The 24,000-nt window shown below is 36.1% G+C and overlaps 1 protein-coding gene across 2 annotated transcripts in view; it reads right to left on the minus strand.

The window, feature by feature from the left end:
* Positions 1 to 11,793: 11,793 nt before the first annotated feature.
* pdgfbb (platelet-derived growth factor beta polypeptide b) overlaps positions 11,794 to 24,000 on the minus strand; it is a 15,463-nt gene continuing 3,256 nt past the window's right edge. Inside the window, exons 2-8 of one of the 2 annotated variants that reach the window (XR_014608910.1) lie at positions 21,035 to 21,131; positions 20,324 to 20,386; positions 18,846 to 19,039; positions 17,546 to 18,473; positions 16,677 to 16,822; positions 15,153 to 16,550; positions 11,794 to 12,068 (exon numbers count right to left, since the gene is read on the minus strand). Coding sequence is in view for 1 of the 2 variants with exons in the window: in XM_084134607.1 (XP_083990733.1) it covers positions 16,692 to 16,822; positions 17,546 to 18,473; positions 18,846 to 19,039; positions 20,324 to 20,386; positions 21,035 to 21,131 (1,413 nt within the window). In the remaining variant the exon portion in view is untranslated. Of the gene's footprint in view, positions 16,551 to 16,676; positions 16,823 to 17,545; positions 18,474 to 18,845; positions 19,040 to 20,323; positions 20,387 to 21,034; positions 21,132 to 24,000 lie in introns of both variants that reach the window. The other variant, XM_084134607.1, reaches the window with a different exon arrangement.

Raw genomic sequence — 24,000 nt, forward strand, 5'->3', positions numbered from 1 at the left:
AATATATTATTTAGATTGTCAATAGCGCTCACTTTAAGCCATCACTTACTTCTTTCACTTACGTTCTGCACTCTCACTGAAACTCTCGTCATAAACACTGAAGTTGTCCGCACTGCACAGCGAATCTCTTATTTATATCGCGTCAAGACTTTGTCGTTTATGAGGAGATTTGCGAAAGGATAAAACTCGCGCTGATTCTGAACGTTTTGAGCGACTTCTCCGCATGGTGACTCAAAACGCCTCTGATTGGCCACTGTGTTCATGTGCTTAATATACATATCTGTGATTGGCTACAATGCTCAACACTGACAACACAATGTAAGCAGTTTCGTTTCGTTTCGTTTTTGAATAAATATTGTGTCCTCCAGTGCCCGGACTCGACTGTACTCGGCAAATTTTCCGAGTCTAAAATGTCCGAGTCCGTGTCAAGTCCGAGTACAAATTCATCCGAGTGCGTGACAAGTCCGAGTTCATTAAAAATTGGACTCGAGTCCGAGTCCGAGTTCGAGTACCCCAACTCTAGTGTCTACACAACTGAATAAAGTTAATTTGTACTTAATTGTAATTGAGATAGTGAATTAGGAATCATGGAATACTGAGTGAATTTTATATTTTTGTATCATTACCCACCACCTCATATTAAAATGAATTAAATAGTAATAAAAGGGCACGCACTAGCTAAAGTTCAACTTGCTCAGTTAGCTTGGTTCTGGTTCTCAAAATCTCCAATAGCTTGTTCTATTGTTGCATCTTCATGGATGAGATAACATGCAGATAAATACTGTAGTCCAAAGATTATTCAACCTTCAATGCGTTTTTTATAATCAATTAACTCTTCAACCAATTCTGAGTTTGTAAAAAAAAAAGTTTAACTTTCTATATTAGTTGTCAAAATAAATAATTGCAACAGTTCTATCATACCGAAATTAAAAAGGAAAACAAAAGTTCTCTTTTGAATCCCCATGTGCAAGAATGTGAACAAGGCGGAAGTCAACAGCACATAATGTAAAATGTTATGTTTTTCATAATGTAATGTTGCCAGAATGTAAAAGTAGTTATTTTATGGATTTAAAAATTATCCATTTTTGTTTGTCCTTTACAAATTAACGCAAAATGAATGCCTATCGTCTAGTACAAATGCACAGTGCTCATTTATTTGGGACATTAAAACATTACATATCAGTTTGTGCCTTGTGATCTCACATAGCAGAATATTTTAATCCAGACACATGTGACGCATATAACAAATACATGCATGCAGTTTTGACAGCTTTAATCGCCTTTTTGATTCTTACATGAGTTAATTGACGACAGAACTACGGCTACAGCACGCCGCATTTGCGCGCGATGTGCGTACCGCAAGCACAGTACAACAGCCGTCAGCCGTATGACAGGAAAGTTAGTTTTGCTGACATTTGACCTGACAACATCTCATCTTCCCGAAGATAGCCAACTGAATAAGGACAACGCCCTTTTCTCAGCATCTGACAGAAGTGTCACAAGCTTTCACACACATCTTCTAAACTAAAAGTAGCATCAGCAAAAAAGAGAATTACATTTGTTGTTGACTGCACACTATTCGACTTCCTCAAAAAAACGGTCTTGCAACCCACCAGTTGAGAAAGATTAACTCTATATTTACTATGTGCATATCACTGTCTGATGTTCTGCTGAAGCTCATTTGGCACCTGCTCATTTCCGCACTCGTTTGGCTTGCGCCTGGCGCTGAGGTGAAATTGGAGTGTGTATCTGAAAAGTCTCATGTTTTTTGTGGTCTTAAAGAGACGGTTCAGCGTTTTAAGAAACGCAATTTTTGTCAATAAAAAAAGAGACAGAAACAGCAGTTGTGAGAGGGGTGGCCAAAGGGGTGGCCAAGCTTAGACCAAGGCCACCCCTGGCCACCCCCTAGCTCCGCCAGTGTCAATATAACGCACAAGACTGAACCACATAGATGTGAAATATAAAGGCTATCATCATTTTGCCAACAATGAACCATGGATTTGTTTAGTTTATACGTTTTATTTTTAACTTAAACAAATACAACATATAGCCTAACATTCAAAACTCATCGGCTTAGACTGCATTTGAAGAAAAATAAACACAACAGTTTTCTGTAGCCTTGTCCGAACTTATTCAATATATTAGACTTCTATATGTTCTTTTCAGTGCAAAAAATAATATTTTTAATTTAATTAGACAACATTTTAAGGAAGTGTATTGCAAATATCTTTATATAATTATACTTCCATTATAGTTAACTTTCTTTCCAGTGCAAAACAATAATACATAAAAAAACAGCTAATAAAGAAAATATAAAATATTTCACTCAAATACTGCATTCAAGCAATACAACACGTATATTTTTGTGCTCTTTCCTTTTTCGCCGGCTGCTCGGAGGTAGTCATTTTTACATTTCCCGCTGTTGTCACTTGTCGTCATCGTTGCTACGATACGTGACTCACAATGACTGAAACGATTGATTAAAAGGGCATTCTCTGATGATGTTTCAAGATGTTGAAAACGCTACGCTGATCACAGACAAACGGGGAGAAATTAATATCTACCGCACCTTCAGGGTTTTTTTCTTATCATAGCCTACAAATGTCTTCGTTCATAGTCTGACATGTGTCTGTCATGGATTTGCACTGAATTCATTCTCAAAAATACGGAACAAAGTGCGTTCCGTATCAGTTCAATACGGAACAAGGCTTTTATGTGTCAAATACGGGACGATTCCGTATTATACGGAACGGTTGGCAACCCTAGTTGCGTCGCTTCACTGCCATTCACAAATCCTCTACCGAGGCCTCATGGGAAGTGTCCATTCAAAACGTCAAAATCTCGCCGGAAGTAGAACGTCATCCGAGCACTTTTCGGACACAGTGACAGTTTCAGATTGGTCAAGATGCTCCAATAAAACACTAATGTTTTGATAGAGCACCAGAGACAATCAAGGCTGTGAATGGCTTACATGTCTCTGGTTAAGGAGAAGGTATTCAAAGTGCTTATTTTCTTACACTGGTGTGATCGCAATCTGTACTCAAGCACAATGTATTAAAGATGTTGCTAAAGCTCAAGAGTGCCTCTTCTTCCACACATACTTAATTTTAGTGTCTGTTTATGTATGTTTATCTCCGTCTCTCTCAGTGTTTCACATGTGTGTTTTTTGGCAGACTGGAGTTTATGGAATATGTCTGTATCATCGGTTTCACACTGAGCAGATGTGATTTATTGCAGACTAATCTACTCCACTCTGCACCTCATATTAGCCTTGTATGTGTGTGAGAGTGTGTGTGTGTGTGTGACAATGTTTTAATTATGCCACCATAAGTCACTAAAAAAAGAGTTTCACACATGTACACGCACATTGTTTTTTCCACAAACATTCCAGATAAATTCTGATCTTGCTCCTGGAAGCAGATACATTCCACACAAAGACTTTAAGATCCATTGTTCAAGAATGAATGAGAGAGAGAGAGAGAGAGAGCAAAACCAAGAGGGAGAGGTGAAATGTTCTTGCTAGACAACATGTCCCCTTTGCTTTGTTGTAAATAAACAGGAAAGCCTTCAAGGCATTTGGAATCTATGGCGATATGAGACCATTATGCAATCACAGGGTCTCCATATGAGTAGCAATAATGCAATTTCACAATTGAAAATACCTTTACTGGTCTATAATATCTACCTGAAAAACAAAACATTAAGTTTCAGGCCTACCAAGAGAATATTTATTGTAAAATAAGAAAAACCCAAACAGAACCATTACAATTTTGGACATAGCCACAACCAAATTCATAGTTTTAAATATTAATAAAGTCATCCGTGTGAACATTAATGACAAAGACTGATTGAACTGTCTTAAAAATGGTCTTACCCTTACATAAAATAAGTTTATTCCAGTTTTCTATTAGTATACTTCTTTTAAACTAAAAATACTTTTTATGTTCTTCTCAGAAATATACTTAAAAATACACTTAAATATACTTGACTTAATCAAAAGAGTGCAAAAACAAAAAGCCAAGTATACAAAAGATTGAGGGCAAGTATAGGCCCAATATACTTTTCTGTCTGTATGAGTAGCCTATAAATACTTTTTTCAAATAGTTTTACAAACTGTCTTATAAACTTGTAAGCTATTACACATGTTCTGGAAGAGTACTGAATCTCCAGTAGTAGAACACAGCAGACGAAGAAGCAGAAACAACCATTCCTTACATGCATGTAATCTAATGCGATCATCAGTCATTAAACAGCAGATATAAATAAAAAATGTCTGACGTTACACCGAATGAAATGTCGACCCAGGACGAGGTAGGACTATGAAGCTTCGGGGGTGTTGATGGACACGATCTACTACGATTTATTGTTTGATAAATGTGAGTGAAACGGCTTCTCGAACAAGAAAAAATGTAGGGCGGGACTTGATTTTGTCCATAAGGAATTGATTGGATGGTTGTGGTTTGCTATTGCAGTGATGTCATGTGAGTGACAGGTTGCCCCGCCCTCGCGTCAATAAATACATCATCAGAGAAATGAAGATGCTGCAAGAGGGAGGGGAAGATATTTTGATTAAAGCTTATGAGGGCACATTTAAAAATAATAATAATAATAATAATAATGAAAGAAAATAAACAAGAATTGTAAATTTAGATTTTATGCTGACTTTAATATATTCTAGTCAGATCATGCGGATATCTTAACAAATGTTAAATTAGTTACACAATAATTCTTAATACTTACAGTACGTTATTGTATTACACTTACCATGACGTGGGAAAATATCTTGTAAATTAAAAATACATAAACCGTTGTGCCACATGGTTTTACATAGACCTCAACAATTAACACACAAACCTAAATGGTGGTAGTCAACACAAAATATATCTATATATAAATGTATATAAATATATAAATGTATTCATGCCGCAATGCATGCTGGGATCCCACAAATCAGCAACAATATGAAATTGTTTCACTTTTCTTAGAATGTGCTACTCAAATGTTCCATAAAGTACATAACATATTGCCTTTTGTACAGTATTGATAAAAAAAAGCTGGTTTCCATTTTCTATCTAACTCTTTAACCCTTTAAAGCCTGACACATGAAAAAAATGGCAGAAAATTATATATTTTTGGAAATTAGATGTTTATTAAGCCTTGAATCAAAATATAAAAAAATTTTTTTTGCCAACTCATTTTGTTTATGATATATTTTTTGTATCACATTTGATACATCAGGCTTTTGGGGAACGTTTTGCTTACAACAGTGTAGATTTTAGATACAAAAAATCTATTATGCCTTTAACAGTTTGAAAACATAGCAGTTTCTGTCTTTGTTCAGGCAAAGATGCACCTTACACTTCTCACAGTACACATGTGAGAAGTGATTGTTGGTGCAATGCTTGCATCTTTGCACCAACAAAGTGCAAAGATGCACTTTGGCAGCCTATAGCTTTAGGCGGCCTATAGCTTTTTTATTTGTTTATTTGATTTATTCCCATTTGGAAAGAATTTTTTTAATTACTAAGCAACCACTGAATGGAACAACACAAATTATATACCATTTTAAAGCTTAGGATCTCAGCTTTTTAATGCATCTAATTACATTTATTAATTCCTAACGAGTGCTGAGTAATCCCTCTAAAACCAAGTGTACCGCCAGCAGGCGCCACCTAGCTGCGAAAATATTCATTACCATATTTTTCAAAAATCTTGCCTTGATTAACACAAAGTTGATGTCATTTGAAAGCTTAGAGTCTGAACTTTACAGTGAATGTATCCACTTTGAAAAACTCTTAAGTATTGCTGAGTTATTTGCTGATAAATAGAATTTCTTTTTTTTCATAATCTATAAAATAATGTACTGCAATGTGTCAAAAACATCAAACAGCTCATGAAACATTCTCAGATAATTGAAAATGGCACTTCATTTTTTACAGCATATTATTACAATTAAAATGAGCCCAAAATTAACATAATCTATTGCTTTTATGACAAGATATTCTTCATGGAGAAAAAATTGCCCATGAGGGGGTGTCAAAGACTGTACAAAAAGGCCATCTCTTTTCAAAATGCTGTAATTTTTGATTCCTTTATCCAAAAATTATTATTTTTTATCCAGATGCAGCTAACATAGGGGGACTTCACTAAAAAAGAATTTTCCTCCTACCTTATTTCCTTCCTGAGTTATTCCATGACAAATAAGAAAGATATGCAAAATCATAATAAAAATTATATATATATATTGTCTTTTATCCGCCGTTTTTTGGCAGGACAATGTCCAAATGTAATGTAATTTATATTTTCAAAAAATGTAAAAAGAGTTCTTTCAAACGATACCTTCCTTTTGACTCTCCTTGCTATAGTTTTGGAGTTATTATGATTATATAATTTTTATATAGTTTGGGGCAAAATTGGCTGTTTCAGGCTTACCAGTTCATTTCTCTCTGTGTGTGTGTGTGTGTGTTTGTGGGTGGAAGGAGGAAGCTAAGTGTGACTTTTTTTTTACGACCCTTTACCATATCAGAATCATCTCCTTGATTTTTTTGTGTGTTCATATAGGTAATAAAACAAAAGTCACCAAGTTTCACCCCCATCCAATGAAGCAAAAAAATTAAACAATTCGAAACGGTCAAGTTTTCGCCCGTTTTCGGGCGAAGAATCCCAGAGGGTTATGGCATTTCAGTCATTAATTGCCATTAATTGAATCATCCCAATATTGTGTGTGTTTGCATTGTGGTAGTCATAAAATAACATTACTACAATTTGACATTACTGTTTAGACATAAAGCACCATTAATACCTGTTGTATCAAATTTGATACACAATTTCCAACACGATTTACTCGTAATTTAACGATTAAATTATTAAGTAATTATGCATTATTTCAGTGTTAAATTAATTATATCAGGCGAAATCCAATATTATTTTTTACCTTAACAACTTGAAATTAGCCTTTATTTTCCTGCCGAAAGGTCTGGCTTGATTCAATCGCAGCCGCCAATTTGAAAAGCTAAAAAATCACCCCTCTACTGCCTGCAGTACAGTGAAATTCCACAAGATGGCAGAATACACGTATCAAAATAGATACAACAGGGCTGCGTTCAGCCCCGACAAAACGTTGCACAACGTTTTTTAAACAGAAACGGTGATGCGTTGAACACACTGTTCTGATGACGCAAGAGTTGCAACTATGGCAGCTGAGAAGGCCATTCTTTGTGTTCTTTGTGAAGAATTTTCGGAGCCTGATGAAGTCGGTATAAATATGTGTTTAATACTACAAAATATGCCCGATGTTACAGTAACTGCACTTGCCGCCCAGAACAAAAGAGAACATCCCAATCGAGTGAAGGGATTGCTGAAACTGAAATGGAAGCACACATCTTACCTAATTCAGACTAAAACGCATCTATTTAGCCTCACATACTGACTTTATTTGTAGTTCATACTGTTTTAATACCCTGTATTTTCTTTCTCATTTTTAGGAAAAACACTTAATTACCATTGTTTATTTCTATACTTGCAATGAAGCTAAAAATATAAACAACTACATCATTATGTTGATATCCTATATTTTTTTACAATAAAACTTTCGACAAACATGTCTTCTAATATCCTCAGTTGTTGCGTATACCGAACTGCATCAAACAAATTTGTAAATTACTTTCCTTGAACCCATTTTGCGAGTTCACTTTAATACCACTTGCTTTATATACATGTTGCTGCTGATTGGACTTTAGTTCTGACACACCCACCAAACAAGAGAAAACGTATCTCAAACCCCGTTGCACACCGGTGCACGCCGTTTCCAGGAAACATGACGTTCAACCCGGAAACCGTAGCAAAACGTTGCGCACCGTTTTGAACTTGAACATGCCCCAGGTTTTCAAAGAAAGTATTGCTCTCACTGATTCAGTATATGTCTTAGAAACTCGTGTATCAAATATGATACATACGGCTTTAAAGGGTTAAATTAAAATTTAAAAGTATTTATAAAAAATACTTTTATTTCTCTTTAAACATAGTTTAGGCTGTCCAAACACTAGATGGGGAGACGCCCCTCTTTAAGAAGTGACAAGGTCAAAGGTCATAAAGTTAAACTGTTCTAGTAAGTATTTAGTTAAAGGAACTAAAACAAGTCACACTTAGCATTTAAAAAGCATTGAAAAAAAAAAAAAAAAATATATATATATATTATTTTATCCAACCCCAACTTGGGATTCTACCTCATACCCCAAAGGGCAAAAAAATATTAATTCCACACCACTCATACATAATCAATAGGTCAGTTGTCCAATAGCATTCTATAAAAATAAATAAATCTAGCTAATCTGTTTAGCTCAGTAATCCTGCCCCGTGATCTGACCTCTGACCTTTAGTGAAGCGCTCATGGGAGACTGATTCTCGAGCAGTACTGATGTGGACTAGTGAGTCAGAATAAAACTCGCCCACCCAAAAGAAGTCCCTGAATTCTGATGTAAATGTACAGTCAAAAAACAATTCACAATGATCTTCTAGTGAGTAGTGAGATGAAACTTGGCAGTTTTTTTTTTTTAACTAAAATAAAAAGTACTTTGCTGACTCCCATTGACACTTTACACACTACTGGACACTTTAAACCAAATACTGACAAATGAACACTCAGTAATAATATTTTATTCAACTGATAGAAGCTTAATTAATAAAATCTATCAACAAGCTCCTTGATATCACATCTAATGTGTAAAAATGTATTATTTTAGCTGTAATAATGTAATATTACTTTGATATACAGTATGTCAAGGGGGATTTAGCATATTTTATAACATTGCAGAAATGTTCTTATGTGGTTAGCATGACTTCATACATAATTGTTTTAATGATATTTTAGTTTTCAGGGTATTTTTAATCCACCTTTTTTAATATTAGTTTAACTATAGGTCTCCCACACTTTAATGTTATTTTTTAAATATTTCATACTTATAGAAGGCTTAAAACCTAAAAACAACACTTGGCAAATGTTGCAGTTTTGTGTCGTTTTTTTATTTATTTATTTTTATAATAAACATACATTGCAAATTATTTTAAGACTACTTTAATATAACCTACCAGGTCTTTTCACAACAATTCTAGATCATTTTATTTGAGTTATAGAAAATTAATATATATTTTCAATTCAATTCAATTTATGTTTATTTGGAGCTCTTTTTAAATATTACAATCAAAAAGCCAGAAGTGACTGAGTCAAGGTAAACTAAAATATATTGCTATAATATTGCAACTGAAATATAGGCTACCATTTGTGTTACTAATATAAACTTTGTAGTGCAATATACATTACTTGCGACCAAAATATAATGTTGAGAAAACGTTTGCACTTGCTGATCATGAAAGTGATGGACAGCAGAACGTCGGTTGAGATGCACATCGGGATAACAGCTGTATAGTCTGTGACAAATACCGTCAGTCTCAGAAGGTCTGGGGGGCAGGAGGTTATTTGAGGCTCAGTGTCACACAAATATGCACAGAGATAAACATGCACGCGCTCACAAACATCTGCGGAAGAGCACACATATTCACACACCCAAACCATACACAAGCTCACACACAATAGATCAGATCTTTATCTGTACTGGCAGCACACACCATCTTCCTGTTATCTTATTTAAGGCCCTGTGGCTTGTGCGCTTGTGTGTAAGAAACTATTGCACATGCTTGATTAAACATCTTGAGCTGTGACTGACTGTACATGTCTAGTCTTTAGATGTCTTTCAACCACATCTCAAAAACCAGTTTAACAACCAGTGTAAACGACATCATTTTTGTCACCATTTAATCAGGGTTATTTTTTAGATAATATTGCAGTGTTTTTTATAAACGATTTATCCGTGCACATTGTTTTATTTTTTTAAAAAAATGTTCACGTGCCGCCTTAATCTTTATTCAAAATAACTTCCTCTTTCTCTTGCAGCATCTTCTCTTCTCTGATGATGTGTTTACTGGCACGAGGGCGGGACAACCTGTCACTCGCATGACATCACAGCAATAGCAAATCACAACCATCCAATCAATTCCCTATGGACAATATAAAGTCCCACCCTACATTTTTTCTTGTTTGTGAAGCCATTTCACTCACATATACGTAACAGTCGGGAAGAAAAGACTATCACAACTTCCGTTGCATGCCAACTTTGAATTTCAAAAAGTATCTTGTTTGCTTCTTTCACTTTCAAAAATTAAGGATTACACTGAGAAACAGGATGTTGCCTCAGATTTGTTCCAGTTCCTCTAAATTAGTCTAATGTATGTTTTTAATCTCAAAAATCGTTGTCATCCTCCTATAAGAAGCACCATATGACTCCAATTTCATGTCTTATGAAGCCATATGATTGCTTGAACATACCTAAAGTTTCAATTTACGATCATTTTTTATAATTAAAATGATTTTTTTTAAAAATTAAAAGTTTTGCATCATGGATGGACTTCAACATTTTGTTTTCAACATCTTTTCTAAGATGTTAGCATGATTTTCTTCAGTTCTATTCATCAATTCATTGAATTTCACACTCATTTTTAACATCAACAGGCTTGGACAGAGCATGACAATATCCAGACGATATCTTACTGCCATTGAAAAGTGCTGTGGGTTTGTGGACAATCTATGCGTGTCTGTTTATATGCGTGTTATGCTAGCAGGCTAATGGAGGCTAAATCATGGAAAGGGAGGGTGCAAACTCTTCTCTCTGTTAGCATACGTGAGATTTATCTGCTCTTAGTGCTTTAACTCTTGCAAACATGAACGCTGAGTGCCTGTACATCATGCTTTAGCAGCAATAATAATAACAAACTTTATAGCACCTATGCTTAAGTGTGCTTAAAGGAAAATGTGTGTACTAGCAGAGAGAAATACCTTCTCATCCTCACTGTTTTAGGGGTATCTTTCAGTATGTGACCTTTTATGGTTGCCAAGTATTCAAGTGATTTTATTTGTAAATATCTTTGCTTTGGCTTCAGTAATAATTTCTAACATAATACTGAAGCACATGATATTTCAGTGATTGTTTTGCTCTGTTGGAAAAAATATATCTTCCTTTTGGAGTAATAAAAATGCATGAATGAAATTGTAGGAATTAAGAGAGTAAATGGTTTAAATAATTTATCATTTATATTTTCTTAAGCAGCAAAAGTAAAATACAATTGAATTTAGTTTAAGTAGACGCCACACACTGTTTTAAAAAAGCTAAACTTATATTTTCTGCTAAAAGACATTAGACATTTCCATTAAGACATTTCCATTAAGTTTACAGACATTATCTTTAACTCTAAAACACAACACTGCCAAAACACAGCAAAAACATATTTCCACAGTTTTCCAGCAGTGCTGTGATTGTTAACTAAAACTAAGACTACTAAAAATGCAGATGTAAAAATTAAGTGAGGTACTTAACATAACTGTATAGGCTAACTGTGTTTAACTGCCACTGAGAATTAAGTTTATTGAGTTGAATCTTCATGCATCAAAATGTCAAGCTCATCTGAGGTCATGACGTACAATGTCAACTCTGAGCTGATACACTTTACTGGGTCTTACTGTCTCTCTCCTCCCACAGGAATGCAGGGGCGCATAATTAATTGAATTAATTCAGCACATAAATTCCAGTTATCAAGGGAGCGAGTCAGATATGAAGAGAGGGAGTGCATCCATCTGTCCGGGTGGGCCGCAGCAGAGCAGGGCACCCTCACAACCATTCACACACAGACCAAACAAAAACAAACTGCATGATAGATCATAAATGATGGTCAAGCACAATGTAATGCTACAAACATTAATGATTATTTATTATAGCTAGAGGTCAGGGGTCTGAAAAAATCCAGTATTGTTGTTCAGTATCTTCAGTATCTGTTCAGTACAGTACAGTATCTGCTTCCAGTAAAGCAGACCTTCAGAGATCCACCGTTTGGTTCCAGAAAACTCAGCCGAAGAGTGTAGATCTGTCAGTGCCCTTGAGAAAGAGCCTCTTGGCCACTTCATGCTCAGCGAAGAGGGGAATTTTAATCAGGATGCTTTAGTCCAGGAACATATTTGTCACCTTCCCAAAAACAAATACAAACAACACAACTCCCTTGAGTAACAACGCAATAAACTTTCCTCCCATTTCAGGAACACCAAAGACTTCCAACTGTCAGTGGAACTTCATGCGGTGATAGGGAATAAATGGACTTCTGGGACGTTTAGGGTCGTGGGATTGCATCAGGCTGGCCTGAGTTTCGTGATATAGTTTATTGTGTTCACTACAGTTCAAAGTTTGGGGTCGGTTTTTTTATTTTTTTGAAAGAAATCTTTATGCTCACCAAAGCTGCATTTATTTGGTCAACAATACAGTAAAACAGTAATATTGTGAAATATTGCCATTTAAAAACATAGCTGCACAAAAAAAGGCATGATGAGTTATGCAAGCATGGCTGGGAGCATCAGACCAACTGCAACAATGAGTAATTAAAGACATTGTTTTGGGTTATTTTATGCAAAATGGCTGAAAAAGCAAATACAATCACTGTTGATACGATTTAATTAGCACTTTTGACCAATAAGTGGCACATAAAAAGTTTGGTGTCAATATGCCAAAGCACTGCAGAGTTACAGCCTCAGAATCAGCTTGGCATCATGACAACAAGTTCTTTAATGCATTATTTGAGAATGGTTTGGTCTATCAAAAAGTTTTTAATAGAAGACAATTTTGGTAAAAAATGATAGAAATCGAAAAAGAAGAGTCGAAAAATATGTTTTTCAAAGAAATGAAAAATGGCAGACAGCAGATTCGACCATCTATGGCATATTTGGTATCCTTATTCTCAGGATGACTCAAGCTTAAGGAATCTTTCAAGACCAGTTTCATAAAAATTAATCAAAAGCTATTCGCATTCTTTGAATTTCCATTATAAATCTAGTTCCAAAACTTTTTCAGCACATTCAGGGCATGGTGCCGATGACATACCAAGTTTTGTAATGATATGCAAATGCATTTGTAAAATACAGTATTTTACAACAAAATCCAAAATGTCCTAAACCAAAAATGGGAAAATATAGGCCGATATGGGACAATTGGTATTCGACTTGGTATGATGCAATGAAAACAGCCTGCCAGTTTTATGATTTTTGGCCAAATCGTTCTGAAGTTATAAGTAAAAAAGCCATATTTCATATCTCCTGAACAGTAGCACTATGCTGAAATGCAGCATGTAGCCTCAGGTCATGAAGACATGTACCAAGATTCGTCTATAGCTCCGCATTTTGATGTGCTATTTGTCAAATTTGTTAACACATTAGACCTGGGTGTTATACTCGATTGTAACCTGTCTTTTGAAAATCATATTTCATATGTTACAAAAACAGCCTTTTTCCACCTTAGAAACATTGCTAAGCTACGTAATATGCTATCAGTTTCTGATGCAGAAAAGTTAGTTCATGCATTCATGACCTCGAGACTAGATTACTGTAATGCTTTATTAGCTGGTTGTCCTGCATCCTCAATAAACAAGCTACAGTTAGTCCAAAATGCAGCCGCTAGAGTTCTTACTAGATCAAGAAAATATGATCATATAACACCGATTTTATCATCACTACATTGGCTACCTATAAAGTTCCGTATTAATTACAAGGTATTGCTACTGACTTATAAAGCCCTAAACGGTTTAGCTCCAGTCTATTTAACGGATCTTCTATCGCCCTATAATCCATCGCGCTCTTTAAGATCAATAAATTCGAGGCTTTTGGTCATACCTAGGATATCCAGATCAACCAAAGGAGGGAGAGCATTTTCACATTTGGCTCCGAAACTCTGGAATAGTCTTCCTGATACTGTTCGTTGCTCGGACTCGCTCTCCCAGTTTAAAACTAGATTAAAGACGCATCTTTTCGGCCAGGCATTCATATAATATTTTTAATCTTACAGTTCAAACTACAATCCGGCCTCTAGTTCATAAATGCCAGAGGAGAACTGGCCCCGACTGAGCCTGGGTTCTCCCAAGGTTTTTTTTTTCTCCATTAGGTCACCTGATGGAGTTTTAGGACACCATTAGGTCACTTGATGGAGTTTTTTCGGTTCCTTGCCACTGTTGCCTTTGGCTTGCTCAGTTGGGGATATTTTGGGGATATTTAATTTTATTTTATCAATCAATAAATTCCACTAGAAACAAACCTTGTTGTATTATTTTATTTTAATTTAATACTGTGAAGCTGCTTTGATACAATCTGTATTGTGAAAAGCGCTATACAAATATACTTGATTTGATTTGATTTGATTAACTTTTTGACAGCATGGTCGGAAGATGATGTGAGCCAATTTTGGTGAAATCAGACAAACTATCTAGGACGAGTTAGAAAAAGTTGTTTTTTTGGAAAGTTCAAAATGGCTGGAAAATGTTCATGATGAAAAAATGGCGTTGCATTAAATCGTCTTAGAAAAAAAAAAGAAATTTGGGTATTTGGTGACACTAGGGATTGAGTTGAGACTCATGCTGTGGTTAATTGTTCAGACTGTCCTTTATCTGTGTGCCAAATTTCATCATTTTCCCTCAAGAGCAGAAAAGAAGAAGAAAACGAACGGATACAATAGGTGCCTTCGCATCTTCTTTGCTTGGCCCCTAAAAACAGTTTTCTGTTTCATTATATTTAAAAAGCTGATTTATTTATGTGATAGCAAAGTTTAATATTTAGGATCGTTACTCCAGTCTTCAGTGTCACACGACCCTTCAGAAATCATTCTAATATGATGATTTGCTCAAAAAACATTTATTATTATTATAATGTTGAAGCATTTTGTGGAAAGCATGATATTTTTTTGATAAATAGAAAGTTCAAAAGAACATCTATTTGAAATAGACATATTTTGTAACATTATAAGTGTCTTTGTCACTTTTCATCAATTTGATGGGTCCTTGCTGAATAATTATAATAATAAAAACTTAGAGACCCCAAACTTTTGACTGGTAGTGTAAGTGTGTAAAATGTGCTAAACGTGGGATCAAAACCCTCTGCCATATCCAATCATAAACAAGCCAAAATAAAAAATTAAATGCTGTTGGCAGATACTGTAAGTACAGAAGTGAAGTTTTCTGGGCAAATTGGGTGGGACTAAGCCAGTTTTTATCAGGACAACAGAAGAAAAACTCACCATTATTAATGCATTGTGTTGAAAACAAGTGTTTATGTAGCTCAACTGCTATGCATGGCACTAGCAACCCCAAGTTCATGGAGTAGATTCCCAGGAAACTCACTGTAAGACGCTTTGAATAAAAGTGTCTGCCAAATGAGTTAAAGGCTGTGCGCAACAAATGAAGAGTGCATGTGAGGACCTAAGTAGGTTTGTATTTGTTTCTTAACTGAATTTAGAACTTAGAACATTAGATCGTATTCAAATTACGCAACACATGTAAAAATCTTAATGAGACCATGTATTACACCTTAATGGTTAGTGTTTAAATTTTATTCTTAATACAAAAAGAGTGCAAATTCTGCACAATCTGCAAGGTTTAGTAAAGATCCAAAACAGACCATCTGTACATGAACATACTAAAAAATAATCCACATTTTGGGTTTCTGATGTTGTAAGACTTTGATGAAACACTGGGCCTGCTGTGAACAGAACAGATTTACAAAAGAATAAATAATATTAATGAATAAAAATCTGCTTTGTGTTATAATGTAGCACCTTTACACTCTTAGAGGTATGAGGAATTAATTGAGACAGAAATGCATTCCCTTGCTTTATCGTGTGTGAATTTCCAGTGTTAAGAATCGCTTAAATAATAAAAAAAATGATACTGCAAACAACTTGACTGGTAATATATTAAAATACAAAGTTGTCTCTGAATGTTTTAGGTAAAAGCACTTAGTTTGAAATATGGCATACAATAACATGCTTTGAGTGCATCCCTGGAAATAGTGTGCTTTTAAAAAATATATATTTTTGATAATACTGGACCAGTGGAAAACAAAACTAAGATTCGTTTATCAGCTGCTTCAAGCCTCATTTTCAGCACTGATTCCACAGCATAGCAGAAAATGGCAACCGCTTTTTTTTTTGGTGATTCAAAAAGAAAGGTGATATGTAGCACAGGTGCAACTACTGGTTTTTCTGTTAAGGTAAGTGATCATGGGAAATATAGTCTTTTCAAGGCATTCTCTTCCACCTTTTACTAATTCTGTGTTGAACAGGATGTTTACCACTGCATACTGACCCAGTATCATACTATTACTCAGTTTCTCCGACCAGTGTTCAAAAGATGTTTCATGCTTCTGATGTTCTGAACTTCCTGATTTACACGGTTCTCAAGTCCCACTTCTAGATTTTTTGGAGCTAGAAGGCTGAATGTCCAGCAGGTGCAAGTCGAGAACCTACAACAATCCTGCGAGCCTCTTCTGTGTCAGGATTGTGCCTTTCCTCATGACTTTGAGCAGAGAAGGAGAACAGCAGGTTGTGAGAGGTGATTAGTGCCGCAACTTTTAATGTCCCAGGACACACATAAATAAGAATTCATTTGGGTGAAATTGCATCCATATGAACATCTATCTGTGAGAGAGCGAACAAAAAAAGACAGTCAAGATACTGCATTAAATACTGTTACCATTCTAAACATTATTACTTTGTATTAAACGTGCTATTTCATTTAGTATTTTGCAAATCTGAGCAGCTCACCTGTGTATGTTTGTGTTACATGAGAAGAGCTCTCATGGCAGATTTGCTGATACGATTACGTTGTTTCCTCCTCCTTTTCGGGGGGTGAGGAGGGGGCCTGTTAGGTTTGTGTGGAGGGAGATGTTGCAGAGGAGGGGATGTGGTTCCTGTTTGAAACAAAAGAAAAAATCAATCTAGGTATATTCTATTCAGTATTGTTGTGTTGTATTGAATCCAACCACATTAGCCTTATTATTCTGCACAATAATATGCAATATATGCGGCACTGAACAAGTTTAAGTAGGCGTGTGCATGTGTTACTTTCTGTTCCTGATGTGTAGGTGTCTGGTAGAATATAAGTCAACTGAGATATATTTATAGACATTGGCTGACAGAAGAATCAAACTGAACATGGACAAACTGAATATCTATCCATCCATCCATCCATCCATCCATCCATCTATCTATCTATCTAGTTTTCATCTCACATACAAACCACAACCCTGTAAATTGTTTCTGTGGAACACCTGCCAAGTCAGATCTTTTAATTGATTTGAGGTTATATATTTATTTGACAAATACAGCTAAAAAATATTTTAAATAGCATAAATGACAAAATAAAGTGAACCTGGGGTGCTTTTGTTTTCTTAATGCAAGTTTAAGAAAAACCTCACCATGGTACAGAGATAAAAAATTTAATTTAGAGGGCTATTCACATAGAAGACAAAATTCTGCTCTAAAGATTGTGATGAACAGCCAATAAAACGCACCTCACCAGCTTTTTTCTTTAAGTAAAATGTGCTACTTCAACAACTTCTAATAATTTCTACCAGACAAGGATAAAAACATTTAAAAAAAACCCTCATCATCTGTTCATTTGTGTATTTTACCTGTCCGCTGTGTGGTTGTATAAGTGTGTTGCTGTTTATGAGGGAGTTGCTGTAGTTTCTCGTCCGGCTGTATATTCGTCTGTTGTACTTTGAGGTGATGTTTGTGTTTCTGCTCATCTAGGAGTTTGTGCCGTAGCAGCAAGTCTTCCACCTCCTCCTCCTCCTTGGCCTTTCTGTCCATTTGTCTCTGCTCTCGCTCCACCCCTTTCGCCTCTATGTCTGTAGTCTCACCTCTCACATTCTCCTCTACATCTCCCAGATTCTGACTGGCTGTTCCTGTAGCACTGAAAGCAAGTTGGTCTGTCTGATTGGTTGTTCGCAATTGTTCTGTTTCTTGCGTGAGGTTTGACTGGTGCTTAAAAGTCTGATTGGTTAATTCCAATGGCCCCATATTATATTCAGATGTCTGATTGGTTGTACTTTGGTTGGCATTACTCTGTGATTCAAATTGCGTAGCGTTGTGCAGTGACGAATCAGTTTCTTCCTGCTCGGTATGATTCGGCAGTGGAGCCGTTGTTCCCTGTGCTGATGTGCCATTCGTGTTGCCGTGTCTCCTTCCATCCGCAGGGTGACGGTGATTACCTTTACCCCCTCCATACTGCGTCTCGTTCCGTTCCCAGCCGTCACGGCCGAAATGGAAAGTGTCTGGTGCTCCTGATTCAGAGAACCTCTCTTTGGGCAGCCAACTGTGGCTGAGCAGGTCCTCCAGGCTTAACCTCTGGTTTTGTTTGAGTTCATCACTGCGATGGAGCTCATCTTTGGGTCGAGTTTTCCCCAAACGATCTCGTGCATCCTGTTTTTGGCCGGATGATTTCCGGCGCTGGGCAGGCCGAGGAGCCGGCTGACAGCGGCACTCTACATGGTCGAGGACGGAGACGACGGCCTTATCGTAGAGCGGCCGCTTGTTCACATACTGTATCTTCATCACCTGAGGATGAAGAGGAGAGGAAAGTGAAAGTGGTATGCACTCACAGAAAAAAGGTACAAAAGCTGTCACAGGGTTATTACCCTTTTAAAATGTATACCTTTGTACCATGTTTACCCCTTAAATGGTGCATATTTGTATCTTAAAGGTACATACAGTAGCACTTAAAGTGTAGTAGGACCTAAATGGTACATATTAGTACATTTTGAAAGGGTACCACCCCAGTGACTGGGGTGTAATAATATATGTTGTCAACATTATATTACAATACAGAAATGCAACAGTATGTATTGTGGATAGCATCTATTGTGACATGAATGTATTGTTACACCCCTAGTAAGTATGCAGTTGAAAAGAGTGTGTGTGTGTGTGTACCTGTAGGTATCGTGTGTGTGTAAGTACAGGAACACATTGCAGGCTCTTGGTGTTACAGCATCCCGAGCACCTCTGCACCTCCACGCACGGAGGCCACAACAGGAAATTTGCATTGCTACGGTCCAACATGGAGCGCGTGACCTCGATGACCTCGGTCCTGACCTTACAGATGGCTTGCTGAGCGGGCTGAGCATCTGCAGACAAACACGGAAACACACAGACACAAATGAACTACGTGAAAAAAATATAGCAATCAGACTCGATTTTCAGGTGCTTGCTCACGGGCCTGGCGTCAAGGACCTCTTGATGTCCCACCACCATCCCACCATGATGCCCCCCCCCAAATACAATAGCAAAAGCCACCCATAGCAATTTCAACTGATCTTATTTTCCAATCTTATTTTAATAATAGAAGCTTTTCTGTTAGTATTTGTGAATTCACTTCGGGTGCAGCTTCTATTACTTTTGGTGTTCCTCAAGGCTCTTTTCTTGTTCCGATTTTATTCCCCTTGTATGCTTCCTGTGGGGTCAATTTCTAAGAAACACTGTCCTAATCCATCTGCCCCTGGGATCTAACAAGAGGGGTTTGGATATTCTGTTGGCTTGTCTAGCTGACGTAAAGGCCTAGATGTCCTTAAATTTTCTTCACCTCAATGCAGGCAAAACTGAGATTAGAGTTTTTCATTTCGCAACAATAATGATTTTAAAGTGTTTTTACTGTTTTGTTTTGTTTGATCTTTGAACGTATTAGCATCTGCATATATTTCTAAATTTACTATATGTTTACAATCCAGTAAGGTCTCTAAGGTCATCCAACCGACTGCTAAACATTCCTTGGCCTAGGCTGAAATTGAGAGTTGATCGTGCTTTTGCCGTTGCTGCACTGAAACTTTGGAACAGCCAAGCTGTTTTTATTACAATTGCCCCTACACTACACGATTTTAAAGTAAAACTCAAAACACGTCTATTTTCTCTAACTTTTAATCATAGCTGATTTGTGTAGTTTCTGGTCTTATCTGTGTTTGTAATTTGTTATGTTGTTTATTGTTTTAATTTTGATGGTCTTTTGATATATTGTACAGCACCTTGGTCAACAATCATTGCTCTTAATGGTGCCATATACTGTAAATACAGTTGACATTAACATTATGGGACCTCTGGATTTATGAAACCGTGCGTATGGCCCTGCCTAGTGATAATGACGACTAATAATTAATGATGATAATGATGAAAATATCTAATGTTAATGCTGAAATGCATAATTTCTGAGCCCTTAGTCCATCAAACAAATAGCCCCTTTTGATAAACCCACTCAGTTGCAAACACTTGGCATACATATTACAAATGGCATATTTAGTAGTTTCTGCATATTAAGCTAGGATAGAAACGGTATTTTAACACTGAAAAGAAATAAATAACAAATAATAATAAAAAATAATAAAACAAGCCAGAAAAGAGAAGAAGAACAAAGAACTAACCCAGAAGACTGCGTGGCAGACGGTTGCTGGTGTCGTTTTCATGATGACTGTCTGGCTCAACCTCTGAAGAACAAAATAACAGCAACTTTCAAACATCATCAGGTAGCAGAATACTGGTGATGGCAGACCCTTGTAAGAAACTGCAACTTGTTTCTATTTTCTAGGAATGAAAGTAACAAGAGAACTGGCACACCACACATTGGCGCTTTGCACAGTACATTTTGTCACATGAAGCTAAAGCACTTAAGTAACTCTGCATAAGAGTGTCTACTTAATGTCTTAAATCTAAATGAGGACAACATACAGGTCAAAGTCAAAGACAAAAAGTTGCTTTGTAATAAGCATTCAAGATGCATTCTATATTAAGTGTGTGATGGGGTGTTGTAGCCCAGTCATAATTAACATTTTTATTAAAGGACAATAATTGCCTCCAGCAATGTCAGAAGTATTTTGAGACTTTATCAAAAAACACTTAAAATTTGTTTAAATTTGATTTGACAGCTACAGCACAGGTCACTTCAGTCACTAAACCCATAAATTAGGCCTAGAAAATAATATAAAATCAAGATAAGAGAAAACAGAGGAACTTTTTATCCACACACATTAACTGTCTGTCTGTGTGCCAAAGAAGAATGACTCATGAGTAATGCATGAGACGTGCGTCTCTGTGAGATATCCAGTATGTGAGCAATTTAAAGAGAGGCGATTTACCTATGGATTCAGAGAACAGTAGAAACTGCAAGTCCTGAATAGAAGACAAAGATCCACCCTTCACCAACTCAACCACAGCAGCCGGGAGAGGATCGGCCTGGAAGAGAGAGGAAAAGGGAACTAAAGCGTTAATAAATATTCCATTTTTAATATTCAATGTTTTTTTTGTTTTTTTTATTCAGCAAAAGTGCCATTAAATTGATCAAAGGGGAGAGAAAAGACTTTTAAATTGTCAAAAAGTTATATTTGCTGTTTCTTTTGAACTTTCTATTCATCAAAGAATCTTAAAATAAATGTATCACGGTTTCCACAAAAACATTAAGCAGCAAAACTGTTTTCAACATTGATAATAATCAGAAATGTTTCTTGAGCATCAAATCGTCATATCAGAATGATTTCTGAAGCATCATGTGACACTGAAGACTGGCGTAATGATGCTGAAAATTCAGCTTTGATCACAGGAATAAATTACATTTTAAAATATATTTAAATAGAAAAGTTATTTTAAATTGTTTCACAATATTACTGCTTTTGCTGTATTTTTGATCAAATTAATGCAGCCTTAGTGAGCAAAAGAATAAAATCTTACAGACTCCAGAGCTTTGAACCATCAATCAGTCAAGATTGCAGTTAACCCAGAGAGTGTCATAATGACCTATGGATTTATTTAGTTATCCTCCTTATATACACAAAATAAATAAATGGATATGCAACACTGAATTAATAATAATTCATAATAACACATTGGCTGATGTTAAACTTACTGTATCTCTAAATATGTTACAATTTAAAATTAAATCCATTGTTCTGAAGGCGGGCATCTTCCCCCATGTTTGACAACATTTGAGCACAGAATTCTGAATGACCAATCAGAATCAAGCGCATTTATAAACGAATGTGAATGTGGTGTGTGTTTGAGTGTGTGACAGTGAGACAGAGCGTTATGGATGCTGGTTTGTCTCAGGGTGTCAACGCAGGTCTTGGGGACACAATAGTCCTGTTCATACAGCATGTCCAGACAGGGGCCACTGACCCTCGTCTCCTCCGTCTCATCTGGCAGCATTTATGCAGGACACAGGAAAGAGGGCAGAGAGGAAGTGGGGGATGGAGAGATGGAGAAAAGGTGAGTTTGAGGAGGATAAAGAGAGAGATGGATGAGGGAGGCTACCGGAAGGATGGAGTATTTCAGTAATCGGCGTGATAAGGGAAATCAGTCACATTACTGGCTGGTGATTCAGACAGTTTCGCATGGGCTGAACAAATGCAGGAATACAAGTGTGCCAAAAATGCTTAGAAACATCCTAAATTTGCCGCACCTCTTGTGGTATGCACTTATAATTCAACAGAAATAGATGCATGGTGGAACCCTGGTGTATTTTACTCTCTTGGGAGCTCTGAGAAGCACAGTGATCCTGTTGTGTCCAAATGCATAAATCTCGTGAATCATCAGTTTTCCAATTTTCATTTCTTCGTTACATTCTCAAGCGCTCTATCATCCGGATGTGCATGCAACTTCTGCCAATTCCACAGCATGATTTCAGTTCAGATCTATAGTGCACACCAGGACATAAATAAGCAGGTAAACATCGTTTGGTCGTTGATGAAATGTTGTCATAGTGATTTCTTGATACTGAGCTCATCACAGTACAGATTGATAGAATGAAAACACAACATACACTACCGCTCACCAAGGCTGCATTTATTTGATCAAAAATATAGTAAAAAACAGTAATATTGTGAATAACTGTAACTGTAATTTATTCCTGTGATCAAATCTGAATTTTCAGCATCATTACTCCAATCTTCAGTGTCAAATGATCCTTCAGGAATCATTCTAATATTCCGATTTGATGCTCAAGAAATATTTCTTATTATTATCAATGTCGAAAACAGTTGTGCTGCTTAATATTTTTGTGGAAACCGTGATACATTTATTCAGGATTCTGTGATGAAAAGAAAGACAAAATGAAAACAGCATTAATTTAAAACTGAAAATCTTTTCTAATGCTGTAAAAGTCTTTACTGTGAATTTTGATTAATTTGTTCCCAAATTTTTGAATAGTAGTGTATGCTTGGACACACCTTAACACACAGACTAATTCACACCTATATGATTCATAGACATTTATAACACAAACACACTAAATTGCTGTATGGCTACCCAATGTAGATATATAGCATCACACAACAACAACAACACACACACAGACAACAGATGGCATACAAAAAGTCCAAACAGACAGATAATAGAATAGAATAGAATAGAATAGAATAGAATAGATAGAATAGAATAGAATAGAATAGAATAGAATAGAATAGAATAGAATAGAATAGAATAGACCAAGAGGAAATGTACATTCTCACAGGTTGCCGTTTCAAAGCTCAGGAGATTCAATGTTGCTCTCATTTATGTCTCATCTTCATCTCAGACATTTGTTCTAAACAAATAAGGCAGTTTTTGACATACAGTGTATAGAATAGTTGAGATAATTTAGCAAATTGTGGTAAATGTTTGAGTTCATATTCAGATTTCTGACTTTAGTTTGACTTTGGCGACTTAGCAAATCTGACAACAGTTTGAGACATTTTTGAGATCTCTCCAGAAAGGAAAGACATATGTGATCTGATTGCATCTGAGACATTAAATAAATTTAATTTGTATTTTTCTTTCCTAATGGAAAAGACTCGACTGATTCACTTTTAAAGTTGCAGATTTAATTAAAATAATGCAAGCAAATTAAATATTTAAAACTAATCAATTTAATTCTATTAATCATATTATAAATAAAATAAACATTATTACTTCTATTGCACAAAAAGCCAATTAACTGACACTTGCAGACTGCCTCATCCAAACAAACCAATGGATTGGTGTGGGAGGGTGGAGTGTGTCTCTGTTGATCACCAGTGCTGAACGACACAACCCCTGAGCCCTGCTGCTATATCATCCGAGAGTGAAGGACAGG

The sequence above is a fragment of the Abramis brama genome, assembly GCF_963993115.1.
Source record: "Abramis brama genome assembly, chromosome: 1".
NCBI lineage: Eukaryota > Metazoa > Chordata > Actinopteri > Cypriniformes > Leuciscidae > Abramis > Abramis brama.